At 43.0% G+C, this 17,194-nt stretch overlaps 1 protein-coding gene and 1 pseudogene across 1 annotated transcript in view; both read left to right on the forward strand.

The window, feature by feature from the left end:
- LOC135513391 (adhesion G protein-coupled receptor B3-like) overlaps positions 1–7,633 on the forward strand; it is a 143,934-nt gene extending 136,301 nt beyond the window's left edge. Inside the window, exon 16 of the mRNA XM_064936315.1 lies at positions 7,363–7,633. Coding sequence (XP_064792387.1) covers positions 7,363–7,633 — 271 coding nt within the window. The remainder of the gene's footprint in view (positions 1–7,362) is intronic.
- A 6,469-nt stretch (positions 7,634–14,102) lies between these two features.
- On the forward strand, positions 14,103–16,820 carry LOC135511838 (early growth response protein 2b-like; annotated as a pseudogene).
- The last annotated feature ends 374 nt before the right edge of the window (positions 16,821–17,194 follow it).

The raw sequence follows: 17,194 nt of genomic DNA on the forward strand, positions 1-17,194 counted from the left end.
ATTAGTGATATAAAACACAGCCCAGTGACTCTGTACCAGACACAAGGTGTGGTATCATTACTGATTTAAAACACAGCCCAGTGACTCTGTACCAGACACAAGGTGTGGTATCATTAGTGATTTAAAACACAGCCCAGTGACTCTGTACCAGACACAAGGTGTGGTATCATTACTGATTTAAAACACAGCCCAGTGACTCTGTACCAGACACAAGGTGTGGTATCATTAGTGATTTAAAACACAGCCCAGTGACTCTGTACCAGACACAAGGTGTGGTATCATTACTGATTTAAAAACACAGCCCAGTGACTCTGTACCAGACACAAGGTGTGGTATCATTACTGATTTCAAACACAGCCCAGTGACTCTGTACCAGACACAAGGTGTGGTATCATTAGTGATATAAAACACAGCCCAGTGACTCTGTACCAGACACAAGGTGTGATATCATTACTGATTTAAAACACAGCCCAGTGACTCTGGACCAGACACAAGGTGTGGTATCATTACTGATTTAAAACACAGCCCAGTGACTCTGGACCAGACACAGGTGTGGTATCATTAGTGATATAAAACACAGCCCAGTGACTCTGTACCAGACACAAGGTGTGGTATCATTACTGATATAAAACACAGCCCAGTGACTCTGTACCAGACACAAGGTGTGGTATCATTACTGATTTAAAACACAGCCCAGTGACTCTGTACCAGACACAAGGTGTGGTATCATTAGTGATTTAAAACACAGCCCAGTGACTCTGTACCAGACACAAGGTGTGGTGTCATTACTGATTTAAAACACAGCCCAGTGACTCTGTACCAGACACAAGGTGTGGTGTCATTACTGATTTAAAACACAGCCCAGTGACTCTGTACCAGACACAAGGTGTGGTATCATTACTGATTTAAAATGGTTATTTCTTGCTAATGCTGTATGTTCTAGAGGAGCAGGTTCTCAGTAATATTAATGCTGTATGTTCTAGAGGACCATGTTCTCAGTAATATTAATGTATGTTCTAGAGGACCATGTTCTCAGTAATATTAATGCTGTATGTTCTAGAGGACCATGTTCTCAGTAATATTAATGCTGTATGTTCTAGAGGACCATGTTCTCAGTAATATTAATGCTGTACGTTCTAGAGGACCAGGTTCTCAGTAATATTAATGCTGTATGTTCTAGAGGACCAGGTTCTCAGTAATATTAATGTATGTTCTAGAGGACCAGGTTCTCAGTAATATTAATGTATGTTCTAGAGGACCATGTTCTCAGTAATATTAATGCAGTATGTTCTAGATGACCATGTTCTCAGTAATATTAATGCAGTATGTTCTAGAGGACCATGTTCTCAGTAATATTAATGCTGTATATTCTAGAGGACCAGGTTCTCAGTAATATTAATGCTGTATGTTCTAGAGGACCAGGTTCTCAGTAATATTAATGCTGTATGTTCTAGAGGACCAGGTTCTCAGTAATATTAATGCTGTATGTTCTAGAGGACCATGTTCTCAGTAATATTAATGCTGTGTGTTCTAGAGGACCATGTTCTCAGTAATATTAATGCAGTATGTTCTAGAGGACCATGTTCTCATTAATATTAATGCTGTATGTTCTAGAGGACCATGTTCTCAGTAATCTTAATGCTGTATGTTCTAGAGGACCATGTTCTCAGTAATATTAATGCTGTATGTTCTAGAGGACCATGTTCTCAGTAATCTTAATGCTGTATGTTCTAGAGGACCAGGTTCTCAGTAATATTAATGCTGTATGTTCTAGAGGACCATGTTCTCAGTAATATTAATGCTGTATGTTCTAGAGGACCATGTTCTCAGTAATCTTAATGCTGTATGTTCTAGAGGACCATGTTCTCAGTAATAATAATGCTGTATGTTCTAGAGGACCAGGTTCTCAGTAATATTAATGCTGTATGTTCTAGAGGACCAGGTTCTCAGTAATATTAATGCTGTATGTTCTAGAGGACCAGGTTCTCAGTAATATTAATGTATGTTCTAGAGGACCAGGTTCTCAGTAATATTAATGTATGTTCTAGAGGACCATGTTTTCAGTAATCTTAATGCTGTATGTTCTAGAGGACCATGTTCTCAGTAATATTAATGCTGTATGTTCTAGAGGACCAGGTTCTCAGTTATATTAATGCTGTATGTTCTAGAGGACCAGGTTCTCAGTAATATTAATGCTGTATGTTCCAGAGGACCAGGTTCTCAGTAATATTAATGCTGTATGTTCTAGAGGATCATGTTCTCAGTAATATTAATGCTGTATGTTCTAGAGGACCAGGTTCTCAGTAATATTAATGTATGTTCTAGAGGACCAGGTTCTCAGTAATATTAATGTATGTCCTAGAGGACCATGTTCTCAGTAATATTAATGCAGTATGTTCTAGAGGACCATGTTCTCAGTAATATTAATGCTGTATGTTCCAGAGGACCATGTTCTCAGTAATATTAATGCAGTATGTTCTAGAGGACCAGGTTCTCAGTAATATTAATGCTGTATGTTCTAGAGGACCATGTTCTCAGTAATATTAATGCTGTATGTTCTAGAGGACCATGTTCTCAGTAATATTAATGCAGTATGTTCTAGAGGACCAGGTTCTCAGTAATATTAAGGCATGTTCTAGAGGACCATGTTCTCAGTAATATTAAGGCAGTATGTTCTAGAGGACCATGTTCTCAGTAATATTAAGGCATGTTCTAGAGGACCAGGTTCTCAGTTATATTAATGCTGTATGTTCTAGAGGACTAGGTTCTCTGTAATCTCTGTAATATTAATGCTGCATGTCCTAGAGGACCATGTTCTCAGTAATATTAATGCTGTATGTTCTAGAGGACCATGTTCTCAGTAATATTAATGCAGTATGTTCTAGAGGACCATGTTCTCAGTAATATTAATGCTGTATGTTCTAGAGGACCATGTTCTCAGTAATATTAATGCTGTATGTCCTAGAGGACCATGTTCTCAGTAATATTAATGCTGTATGTTCTAGAGAACCATGTTCTCAGTTATATTAATGCTGTATGTTCTAGAGAACCATGTTCCCAGTTATATTAATGCAGTATGTTCTAGAGGACCATGTTCTCAGTAATATTAATGCTGTATGTTCTAGAGGACCATGTTCTCAGTTATATTAATGCTGTATGTTCTAGAGAACCATGTTCTCAGTTATATTAATGCTGTATGTTCTAGAGAACCATGATCTCAGTTATATTAATGCAGTATGTTCTAGAGGACCATGTTCTCAGTTATATTAATGCTGTATGTTCTAGAGGACCATGTTCTCAGTTATATTAATGCAGTATGTTCTAGAGGACCATGTTCTCAGTAATATTAATGCTGTATGTTCTAGAGGACCATGTTCTCAGTAATATTAATGCTGTATGTTCTAGAGGACCATGTTCTCAGTAATATTAATGCGGTATGTTCTAGAGGACCATGTTCTCAGTAATATTAATGCAGTATGTTCTAGAGAACCATGTTCTCAGTAATATTAATGCTGTATGTTCTAGAGGACCAAGGAGTCATGTTCTCAGTAATATTAATGCTGTATGTTCTAGAGGACCAGGTTCTCAGTAATATTAATGCAGTATGTTCTAGAGGACCATGTTCTCAGTAATATTAATGCAGTATGTTCTAGAGGACCATGTTCTCAGTAATTTTAATGCTGTATGTTCTAGAGGACCATGTTGTCAGTAATATTAATGCTGTATGTTCTAGAGGACCATGTTCTCAGTAATATTAATGCAGTATGTTTTAGAGGACCATGTTCTCAGTAATATTAATGCTGTATGTTCTAGAGGACCATGTTCTCATTAATCTTAATGCTGTATGTTCTAGAGGACCATGTTCTCAGTAATCTTAATGCAGTATGTTCTGCTCCACGGACGCACCGTGGTGTTTATGGTGCTGTGTAGTATGTCTGTATGGATTCTGGAGTGACACACACACACCTACACTGACTCTAGTCAGTCCTCATCACCTACAGTGACTCTAGTCAGTCCTCATCACCTACAGTGACTCTAGTCAGTCCTCATCACCTACAGTGACTCTAGTCAGTCCTCATCACCTACAGTGACTCTAGTCAGTCCTCATCACCTACAGTGGCTCTAGTCAGTCCTCATCACCTACAGTGACTCTAGTCAGTCCTCATCACCTACAGTGACTCTAGTCAGTCCTCATCACCTACAGTGGCTCTAGTCAGTCCTCACACACCTACAGTGACTCTAGTCAGTCCCCACACACCTGCAGTGACTCTAGTCAGTCCTCATCACCTACAGTGACTCTAGTCAGTCCTCACACACCTACACTGACTCTAGTCAGTCCTCATCACCTACAGTGACTCTAATCAGTCCTCATCACCTACAGTGACTCTAGTCAGTCCTCATCACCTACAGTGGCTCTAGTCAGTCCTCACCTACACACACACAACCATATCTTCTGATTTCTATTTTATTATTTTTTATTTAACCTTTATATAACTAGGCAAGTCAGTTAAGAACAATGACGGCCTACCAAAAGGCAAAAGGCCTCCTGATGTGGACGGGGACCTGGGATTTAAAATAAATAAATAAATACAATGTAAATATAGAACAAAGCACACATCACATTGATTACCATCAGAAGACCAAGGTGGAGAGACATTGGCAGAACCAGCAACAACTCAACCTTCTCCTTGTTCCTGTCCTCCCCACTCACACACCTACACCCTGAGAAATTCACTCCTCATGTACCCCTCTTTAGAAAGCAGCTCCACAATCTACATGATCACTGTAGAGAGATTCGATGAGATGGTGCTAACAGCCATCCCTGGAGTGTCTCCCTAGCAGGCCGTGGTATGGCAGGCTGCTGCTATTGGAGCTCTGCTAAGCTGTGCTATGGTCTAGGAGCCCACTCACATGATTGGCCCTCTCACAGAGACACTTCTACACTGTCACCATGGTAATGTGAGTACAGCGTATCCAACTACACACTCTGAGTGAGCTCCTGTTACACACACGCACACACACACACACACACACACACACACACACACACACACACACACACACACACACACACACACACACACACACACACACACACACACACACACACACACACACACACACACACACACACACACACACACACACACTTCTATACAGTGGGTCTTCATGTGTTAATGGAGACCTGTGACTGATGTGGGCTTTTAGGTAGAACTAAGGAGAGGGGATGTTACAATGTGCTGTAATTGTAGGGGACGTGTTCCACTCTTCATGCAAGGGAGAGGCTCTAACTTTGGAGGGTGGTGTTGAAAATAATTTGACTTCCAGAAAAGTTGTTGGAGTGTTGAGGGAGGTCTTGTTTCTGTGCTGGAAGTTGTTGGAGTGTTGAAGGAGGTCTTGTTTCTGTGCTGGAAGTTGTTGGAGTGTTGAAGGAGGTCTTGTTTCTGTGCTGGAAGTTGTTGGAGTGTTGAAGGAGGTCTTGTTTCTGTGCTGGAAGTTGTTGGAGTGTTGAGGGAGGTCTTGTTTCTGTGCTGGAAGTTGTTGGAGTGTTGAAGGAGGTCTTGTTTCTGTGCTGGAAGTTGTTGGAGTGTTGAAGGAGGTCTTGTTTCTGTGCTGGAAGTTGTTGGAGTGTTGAGGGAGGTCTTGTTTCTGTGCTGGAAGTTGTTGGAGTGTTGAAGGAGGTCTTGTTTCTGTGCTGGAAGTTGTTGGAGTGTTGAAGGAGGTCTTGTTTCTGTGCTGGAAGTTGTTGGAGTGTTGAAGGAGGTCTTGTTTCTGTGCTGGAAGTTGTTGGAGTGTTGAAGGAGGTCTTGTTTCTGTGCTGGAAGTTGTTGGAGTGTTGAGGGAGGTCTTGTTTCTGTGCTGGAAGTTGTTGGAGTGTTGAAGGAGGTCTTGTTTCTGTGGGAAGTTGTTGGAGTGTTGAAGGAGGTCTTGTTTCTGTGCTGGAAGTTGTTGGAGTGTTGAGGGAGGTCTTGTTTCTGTGCTGGAAGTTGTTGGAGTGTTGAAGGAGGTCTTGTTTCTGTGCTGGAAGTTGTTGGAGTGTTGAAGGAGGTCTTGTTTCTGTGCTGGAAGTTGTTGGAGTGTTGAAGGAGGTCTTGTTTCTGTGCTGGAAGTTGTTGGAGTGTTGAAGGAGGTCTTGTTTCTGTGCTGGAAGTTGTTGGAGTGTTGAAGGAGGTCTTGTTTCTGTGCTGGAAGTTGTTATTGCACATTTTAAGTGATGATAAAGTCATGAGCTCATTTATATAAACTAATAAACAACGTTTGTTCAATTAGTGGAAAAGTAACGCTAATGAGAAAGTTATTCAACACAGAACGACACCTTTATAAAACAAAATGAACATTGTATTCCATTTTTAATTCTGTTGAATGTAAGGTATCGTAGCTACTGTATTTATAAAACTATGCAACACAACAACAGAGAATAATATCAGTGATTGATTGATTTGTGGAATAATATTTTAAAGCTAAACTATAATAGAAGAAACCTTGGATTCGTGTAAATATTAAGAACATAACAACCATTACTGTCAATGTAACACACTGCCACTGTGACTGCCACAATGTGTCCACTAAGAGCATCGTGTTGACCAACATTTACAGAAACCACTGTTTCTAATAGAGGTAATACTCTGAATGAGATGGGTATTTCTCAGGATGCTTCCTTGGCCGTAGGTTTCCAAACAGAGCTTTGATGGTCCGCATCAACAGAAACAGAAAACACACAAAAACAACCACAGCCTCCTACACACATCACAAGAAAGAATTCTGCCCATGCAGCATCTCCCACATGTTGTCTTGGGTATTATAACAGGTTGCTCTCCTTCCATTCACTGCTGTGTGACAAAGCTCATCTGAGACTGTGGGTGGAGGGCGGAGTGGGTGGAGGGTGACAGGTTGCTTTATGCTGTCCTGTCCTAGAGAGGTCCTATAGCCAGAAGAGGACTAGGGCGACCAGCTGACCAAGAGCCAGTGTTGAGCATTCCTTTCTCAGTGCACTTTCCTCTCTTTTCTCCCGAGGTGATCAACAACAAAAATGTCGCATTCCAAAGGCTTTGAAAATATCTGATTCGTTGAGACAATTGTACAGTAGCCAATAGGAGAAGAACATCTCCTGTCATTTAAATACCATGTCGTTGGTAATAGAAGAAATGAATTATCAGGACAGGGAACAAAACACATGACCGTGTTATCAATCAGTTAAACTGAGACTTAAACTACTATTTACCTCATAACACCAAATCATTCAGTTAGGTTGGTTAGGACTGGCACCTCAAAAACAAAGAAAACCCAACCAAGGAAACGACTGATTAAATACATCCTCATAGCCACACGCATAAAAAAAAAATAAAGTTCTGTGTTCAGCAGCTGGCGGGTGGCGTGGGGGTTGAGGCAGTGTGCTCAGTGCCATCAGTCCCCAGCAGGACCTGCCATCGGCCCCAAAGGCCCTGTCCAGAGGCCCCCATCGGCCCCAAAGTCCCTGTCCAGAGGCCCCCATCGGCCCCCAAGGCCCTGTCCAGAGGCCCCCATCGGCCCCAAAGGCCCTGTCCAGAGGCCCCCATCGGCCCCATCGTCCACCAGGCATTCAACAGGCCAGGCCCTGGCTGCCAGGACAGGCCACTGGGGTTCGGTGGGCTAACATTGTTGCGTGTGTGGGCAAGACACAGAAAAACAAGAGCATTTCAAACTGTTTCCTCATTTCATTTGAGGAGGAGGATGATGAGAATTCCTGAAAATGTGAAACATTCAAATGGCGTGAACCAACACATAGGTTTCCTGTGTTCTGAGACAGAATGCAGACCTTTTGTTTCCTGACTGAGACACTTTCAATAGGCTACCAATAACATACACGACAGTACAAATCACAGTGTTCATTTAGCACGAAGCACTTACAAACAGCAATAAGGAAATGAATGACCGCTAGTGACCTCTACCAAGTTATTAAGGATCTCTACAGGAGTTGTTTATGTTATAGTTATATGTTTGGGAAAGTTTTCCATTTTCAGATCACATGATAACTTGCACTAGGACAACACATCTCCACAGTGCTACAAGCCCCTCTCCTTCAGACAGACACCAGTATTCAGACCAGCCTTGATTAAAGAACCTCACTCTATTAGACCAGCCTTGGTTGAAGAACCTCACTCTATTAGACCAGCCTTGATTAAAGAACCTCACTCTATCAGACCAGCCTTGATTAAAGAACCTCACTCTATTTGACCAGCCTTGATTAAAGAACCTCAATCTATTTGACCAGCCTTGATTAAAGAACCTCACTCTATTTGACCAGCCTTGATTAAAGAACCTCACTCTATTAGACCAGCCTTGGTTGAAGAACCTCACTCTATTAGACCAGCCTTGATTAAAGAACCTCACTCTATCAGACCAGCCTTGATTAAAGAACCTCACTCTATTTGACCAGCCTTGATTAAAGAACCTCACTCTATCATATTGAAGAACCTCACTCTATTTGACTTGACCACAAGAGAAGAACGATCATTTGAACTAGGTATATCCCTGTGTCAAGCAGTGAGCTAGAGCGGTCAGGTTATCTAGAAGCGGCGAGTCAGACACAGGGGGCTAGTTAACATGGCTTGTAAAACAGGGCAGCTTCATTACCTCGTGTCATTATGGACGTTCAGGCTCCGAGGCCGTGTTTAAACACCTGAGACAACGGGTGCGTCCCCAACGGTAGCCTATTCCCTCTACGGGCCCTGGTCAGAAGTAGTGTACTGCATAAGGAATAGGGTTCTATTTGGTAGTCACCCTCTAACACAGTACTAACGGGGTAATCAGCACAGCCCTGCCGCTCCGGGCATCACTCTGTCACCAGTATTTATTCAGCCCAGAGCTATTAGGTCGGAGAAATGCCGTGGCTCCTGACAGGCACACCGATGGGGCCTCATGGAGGGTAACTCAGACAGGGCAATGTAAATGTCTGGTCTGACTGTCACTGATCGCAGCTATCGAATGCCGGAGTGATTCACAGAGACACACTCCAGTCGATAACCACTGAGGAGTTGTTATGGACGCTTAGGAAACATGATCATTAATGGATGGTCTTTCTGCGTGACAACGTCCATGCTGGACTGGTGGACTAGGCTAGATTAGACAATACTACACAGTTCCATTTTTTTTTTAACCTTTATTTAACCAGGCAAGTCAGTTAACAACAAATTCTTATTTTCAATGACGGCCTAGGAACAGTGGGTTAACTGCCTGTTCAGGTGCAGAATGACAGATTTGTACCTTGTCAGATCAGGGATTCGAACTTGCAACCTTTCGGTTACTAGTCCAACGCTCTAACCACTAGGCTACCCTGCCGCCCCATTGAGGTGGTTAGTGAAGCCATGTTAGATAGACAGAGATAGTGGTGGTCTCTCTATGCTCCATTAGAACAGCTTGTTGCAGGGTGGAGGATGGAGACGTAGTTTTGGTAGTATGACTGTGACAGTTCTCTGTGGAACGATACCTGGGCGTGTTGTTGTCTTAGGAGGAGACAGAGGTGGGAGACAACGGGGAGGCTGTGGTTTGGTTTCCCATTTGGTGGTCTAAGTCTTCTCACATGTAGTTAGAAGGTCCAATGAAATCGCAGTGTGTAGGCGGTACCGGTGTATGGTCTTAGTTGGTGGGCCCAAAACAAAAGGACTTTCTTCCTCAGACAGCTCAATGGCTTTCATGTCACTAGAATGTGTGGATGAAAGTTTTTTTAGTTTCTCAAGTTGTAGTTTCTGAAGTCGATCAGACACGAAGGTAACGTTCAGAGGTGAGGTAGTTGTGGAGGCATTTGACATGAACAAGACTCTGTTGTGGGGCTGGACCAAAGGCTGCTACAGTACTGTATTAGAAGACACAGTGTGTTAGTGTGTTACTGCCTTACCGTTTGGAAAGACTGGCTAAAACAGAAACTCATATGGTGGGTGAAGGGGGGCATTCCAACACACACACACACATATGGTTCACACACATATGGTTCACACACACACACACACACACACACACACACACACACACACACACACACACACACACACACACACACGGTTCACACACATATGGTTCACACACACACACACACACACACACACACACACACACACACACACACACACACACACACACACACACACACGGTTCACACACATATGGTTCACACACACACACACACACACACACACACACACACACACACACACACACACACACACACACACACACACACACGGTTCACACACATATGGTTCACACACACACACACACACACACACACACACACACACACACACACACACAATCAACTGGATCTGCTAATACAGCCTCCTGGTAGAATATGAATGGTTCTGGCAGGCTTCGTATCTTTAGAGAGGACAATATGAATGGTTCTGGCAGGCCTAGTATCTTTAGAGGGGACAATATGAATGGTTCTGGCAGGCCTAGTATCTTTAGAGGGGACAATATGAATGGTTCTGGCAGGCCTAGTATCTTTAGAGGGGACAATATGAATGGTTCTGGCAGGCCTAGTATCTTTAGAGGGGACAATATGAATGGTTCTGGCAGGCCTAGTATCTTTAGAGGGGACAATATGAATGGTTCTGGCAGGCCTAGTATCTTTAGAGGGGACAATATGAATGGTTCTGGCAGGCCTAGTATCTTTAGAGGGGACAATATGAATGGTTCTGGCAGGCCTAGTATCTTTAGAGGGGACAATATGAATGGTTCTGGCAGGCCTAGTATCTTTAGAGGGGACAATATGAATGGTTCTGGCAGGCCTAGTATCTTTAGAGGGGACAATAATCTCTGCTCGATGGTCACATTCTGGCAGAATTCATGTTTGATATTGTGGACTGAGTTGTTTATAGGATTAAACCCAGTGAATCAGTGTAGACAATAAAACCAGTGAATCAGTACAACATGTTAGGCTGCTTCTAGGACAGGTAATACAACATGTTTAGGCTGCTTCCAGGACAGGTTATATAACATGTTAGGCTGCTTCTAGGACAGGTAATACAACATGTTAGGCTGCTTCCAGGACAGGTAATACAACATGTTTAGGCTGCTTCTAGGACAGGTAATATAACATGTTTAGGCTGCTTCTAGGACAGGTAATATAACATGTTTAGGCTGCTTCTAGGACAGGTAATACAACATGTTTAGGCTGCTTGTAGGACAGGTAATACAACATGTTTAGGCTGCTTCCAGGACAGGTAGTACAACATGTTAGGCTGCTTCTAGGACAGTTAATACAACATCTTTAGGCTGCTTCCAGGACAGGTAATACAACATGTTTAGGCTGCTTCTAGGACAGGTTAAACAACATGTTTAGGCTGCTTCTAGGTAATACAACATGTTTAGGCTGCTTCCGGGACAGGTAATACAACATGTTAGGCTGCTTCTAGGACAGGTAATTCAACATGTTTAGGCTGCTTATAGGACATGTAATACAACATGTTAGGCTGCTTCTAGGACAGGTAATACAACATGTTTAGGCTGCTTCCGGGACAGGTAATATAACATGTTTAGGCTGCTTCCAGGACAGGTAATTCAACATGTTTAGGCTGCTTATAGGACATGTAATACAACATGTTAGGCTGCTTCTAGGACAGGTAATACAACATGTTAGGCTGCTTCTAGGACAGGTAATACAACATGTTAGGCTGATTCTAGGACAGGTAATACAACCTGTTTAGGCTGCTTCCGGGACAGGTTGTACAACATGTTTAGGCTGCTTCTAGGACAGGTAATACAACATGTTTAGGCTGCTTCTAGGACAGGTACAGGTAATACAACATGTTAGGCTGCTTCTGGGACAGGTAATACAACTTGTTTAGGCTGCTTCCGGGACAGGTTGTACAACATGTTTAGGCTGCTTCCGGGACAGGTAATACAACGTGCTGCCCCCTGTCTGTCTGTGAGCACACAGGCCAGATCCTGATGACCTATTGAGCCTGATATTATAACGTTCAGGATGAGGAGAGAAGAGCACTTTTACACACGGAACCATTGGTATCCAAGAGCAAATGGATGCTAATCATTTTTCAACATTTCTGTAATAAACTTGGACTATCTTAACAAATACAGAATCTGCTGTTTTAATGCTGGAAGATTTAAAAAAAACATAATTTAAAATGTCGTGATTGATAAACATACGTTTTTCACTCACCATCCTGTTCCTATCACACAACTCCGCAGAGCCCACCGCCTCTCCTGTGGTTTCGACCTCTTAACGTGCTACAAAGAGGAACTGTAAATATATAGGTCGGATAATTAGCTTATTAAGCAGTCTGCCATTATCTCTCGTTTTCTCCAATACAACCTTGACAACAGATAAATGATCTATTGCCATTTATAGGCTACAATCGTCTAATTGAGCAGCGGTCTAATAGAAAGGGTTTTATTCACAGTCAGTTCCCATATTGTTAATGATACGTTTAACTGACGGGCCGATGAAAGGCGCCCGCAGCAGCATGGTGTTAAATGAATAGAGTTGTCATTGACAGGCCTTTATTGACTCCAGACGGATTAATGTGAGGAGTGTGTGTGATCATGATGCTCCGTGCGGTTTCCTTTCAAACCGGAAACATCGCAAATCAACCAGAGCCTTTTTTCCAGTCACAGAGTCAGGGAGCTGAATAACGAAGGATTCATTCTTGTATATACACTGTTGTTATTATTATTATTATTATTATTATTATTACTAGCAATAATTGTTATTTAATCGTTATTATAGTAATATTAAGATAATAATAAGCCTAACTAGTCACAATAATAATAATAATACGTATAGTCTAATGTATGAGTATCAAGAAAATGTGATAACTTTTTATAGCCATCAAATGTTTAAATTTAGATAATTTTCTCCCGCGCGTTACTTGACACAGCCACAAGCTGGAAATTGCCTTCCAACCAGGGCCCCGAACCGCTCACCCACCCACCCATCTAGTTTTTAACTTTCAAGTTTCTCAACCCACGGGGGACTTTACCAGTATACCGAGTCTACCAAGCTGTGCCAATTACATTATTTCACGCATCGCCTTATCGCCTCTGAACGGAAATGTTATTGTGAACTATGTCCGGTTTTCTAAAATGCGCGTGGGGTTGAGGAGGTTTATAGATGTGTATCACTGAAACACCAGACAGTAAGAAACCTCGTCGGCCTGCCGGACAGACGAGTCGACCTCTCAGTTCCGCTCAACACCACTGGAGGGCAACAGTATTGAGAATCAACAACAAAATAATAATAATAATAACAACAAATACAATAATCATATTATTAGTAGCCTATGTTCCAATATAAAACATATATTTGACTATAATAGATTATAGGCCTAATGTATAGCTAGTCTGGGCCTACTACTGTATCCATATGTTCCGTTATCATTAGACCATGTGCCTTTACCCGTTTCATTTCAAGATGTGAAAGTCATTACATTTCAAGACAAACAATTTCCCTTCTAGTGATATAAATAGCTCGTAACTAAATAGGCCTGTAGCCCAGTCTTTCCTAAAGCAAAGCCTATTCAAACGACCCTGACAAAGTTTCCGAGTCTAATGCAGCAAAGGTGAAAATTCCGTGATTGTGGCTCTCATTTGATTGTGGTTTGCGATGGTAGTTCTGTCGCTGCTCTTGCTCGGCAAGACTCGATAGTTTCCGACGCTCATATTCCGGAATAGAACCCTTATATGTAGGCAGGGGTGTTCTTAGATTTACCGGATAAAACCATGTATGGCTTCGAGAGAAGAACCGGAATTCCTATTTGAAGGCGATGTGTAGAGGAAACATTTCAAATCGTATACATCAGATACGCTTGTAACATTGATGTCCGTCTAAACTGATAACATGCCATCTTGCATTCGTTCATTTCTTTACACCAATATTGTTTTATCATTTTCGTGCTAATGGAAACTGCATGGAGAAAAAACAAACATATTTTATCGCTTTATATTGGCGAACTTTCACTTGTGGGTTCTCCATTGACAGCCCGGGGCCAATAGGATCCCCCAGCGCCTCCTCTCTCAAACCAAACGGTCCTTGTATGGGCAGTGACGTAGTGGCGCATTCACTGCCCCACTGATAAATACATACTACTGCTACTCGTGTTGCTAGGATCCGTCATTCACTAAACAGCCTGATGATCTGGAGAGAGTACAGTAGACTATAGAGGTGGTATCAACACACGCTCCAGATTGTGTTAACTTCTCCGGACAGGTTATCAGATGTTTCAGTGTAGGATAGGACTGTAAGGCCACACATACTCAACCAGCCGGTTTAAAATATCGTTTTAACCCTGGAAACAGCGAGAAGCCGTTAGTTAAATGATGACGGCTAAAACTTTAGAGAAAGTCCCGGTCTCTCTGGGTGGGTATGTCCATCCTGTCTCTGATTCCATCTACTCTGTGGATCATGACAGTCTGCCGCCCGGGGTGGCTATCTTTCCTAACGCTGATTTAGGCGGCCACTACCACGACCATCTTAGCGGAGCTCCAGGTAAGCGTGGACTATACAGGGTGTTGTTTTGATATCATGGGGACCTTTAGAGAATGCAACATGTGCTGTGTTGGTTATTGGAGAGGAAACACATCGGCTACTACGTGTAGGTTATAATATTATGCATAATGTTTGATATTGCATTTTTTCATCTTGGCCAAGAGATTTTGGAAATATTTTTGAATTAATGGTTGTGGGACAAATGTATGTCTGGATATTTGTATCAATGGTAATAAAACATGTCATGTTTTAGAGGCACATGGCTAGAGTTACGCACTTTTCCCCAAAAAAAGTTTGCGTAAAAGTAAAACGGCACCTCTTTGAAAAGTTGAATGAATGACCGGTGGGTAAAGGATGCGAGCGCGCAGAGCGCACCAAACACTGTGCGCACGAGAACGGACCTGCAGGATGTTTTTTTTAAAGCTCTCTGATTTGTTTGTTTCGTGATTATCTGCTAAGATGTCTCTTCTTATCTTCCAGATGGCTTGATGAGTGGCGATATGAGCTTAGAGAAACGCTCTCTCGACCTGTCTTACTCTAGCTTCTCCCAGCCACCTAGCCATCGGAACCAGACCTTCACCTACATGGGAAAGTTCTCCATCGACTCTCAGTATCCAGGTAACTGGAACCCCGAGGGCGTCATCAACATTGTGAGTGCGGGGATCCTGGGCATGACCCAGCCATCTTCCGCCTCCTCCTCCCCGGCGTCCTCTGGCTCTCCCGGCCATTTCTCCTCCACGCTCAGCTGCACCATGGCCCAGAACCAGGCCGACATGGAGCACCACCTCTACTCTTCCCCGCCTCCCTACGGCTGTGGGGAGGTCTACCAGGACCCGTCGGCCTTCCTCTCCACCGGGCCCGGTATCTCTTACCCGCCGCCGTCCTACTCCTCCCCTAAGCCCAACACAGACTCGGGTCTCTTCCCCATCATCCCAGACTATGCTGGGTTCTTCCAGCCGACCTGTCAGAGGGACATGCAGGCCATGCCTGACCGCAAGCCCTTCCCCTGCCCACTGGACTCCTTTAGAGTACCCCCACCTCTGACTCCCCTGAACACTATTAGGAACTTTACATTAGGTGGGCCGGTCTCGGATGGACCCAGACTCCCCACCGCGTACAGCCCCCAGAACCTCCCCTGAGACCCATCCTGCGGCCCAGAAAATATCCCAACAGGCCGAGCAAGACCCCGGTCCATGAGCGGCCGTACCCCTGCCCAGCGGAAGGCTGCGACCGGCGGTTCTCTCGGTCTGACGAGCTGACCAGACACATCCGGATCCACACGGGACACAAACCGTTCCAGTGCCGGATCTGCATGAGGAACTTTAGCCGCAGCGACCACCTCACCACGCACATCCGCACGCACACCGGAGAGAAGCCCTTCGCCTGTGATTTCTGTGGCCGTAAGTTCGCGAGGAGCGACGAGCGCAAAAGACACACCAAGATTCATCTCAGACAGAAAGAGAGAAAATCATCCACTGCGCCATCAAACAACACGAACTCTGATCGCTCCGGTACCGGTTCTATAAGCACATCTAGCGGAGTCTGCTCCTCCAGCACGGGACAGCTGGCGGGATGCCCCTCGCGGGCGGTATAGAACACACTATCGCCAATAGGTTTATGGAATACATATTTAGAAACCTTGACGAGCTAAAGACAATAGAGATTGAGGTTTAATTGTTTGGAAGCTGCAAGTTCAAAACATAATATGGAACGAACTTTACATGCAACAGCATAATTCTCTTTCATGCGTAATTGCGCATCATTCCGGCTGCGCTCCAAACGTTCCCACGATGTATCCTCTTAGTTTGGTGGCTGAGAGAAACGCACTTTGTTTGCATAGGCTACTGAAGTCAGTCAAGTTAATAGACAATACTTTTAACACGTGGCTGCCTATATCCTCTTCAGGTATCGGGAAGAAACATGTTGAGGATTAATATCAAGCACATTTACACTGACGCGCCAATAGGCTACAATATACACAACGCTGCATGGAAAGAACGTTATGTTTGCAATAATTTAGAAGGAGGAAAGGTGTTTTAAATTATTTACTATACAAAAATGTGTCCATTTTAACATGTTCATTGATTGTATTTCCCCCTGTTGTGCCTCGTTTCACACGTTATTTTTGTACATTGTCAATACAAGGACGATTTAATGAATTGTACATTTTGTCATTTAATATCAAAGTTTGATTATATGTATATTTTTGTACACATTGTGCCGTGTAACTATGGAACGTGTTGTGGTTTATGTCTAACAATAAGGAATGTAAATAATTGAACTCAAACCGACTTGACATTTGTTTTTCGTGAATGTTTCCGACTCATATTAAATGTTAATGTTGATTTAAAAAATCTCAATGGCCTCCAGAAAGGCCTGGTTATTTCTTGTGAACTAAAAACAAATAAAGTAAACTCTGAACAACATGAATATAATGTAATATTATTGGAAAGTACACCAGAAGGGGTGGGCATGGTAATTCCCGTGTAACGTCAGTCTGATGTGAGTCATGCCTTCACAACGCTGCTCCCACTCACCGTCTATCCGTGCTGTTCTGATGTTGTGGTGAACAACAACTAGAACAGGAAAGATCTTTACCGTTGTTCATGTAGAGATCTATACACACAGGACATCCAATAATACGAATAATAATACGTTAAATAAAGGTTAAAAAAATAAAATAATAATCTGAAGTATATACTTTGATCATCCAAT

This window comes from Oncorhynchus masou, chromosome 24 (genome assembly GCF_036934945.1).
Source record: "Oncorhynchus masou masou isolate Uvic2021 chromosome 24, UVic_Omas_1.1, whole genome shotgun sequence".
Classification (NCBI taxonomy): Eukaryota; Metazoa; Chordata; class Actinopteri; order Salmoniformes; family Salmonidae; genus Oncorhynchus; species Oncorhynchus masou.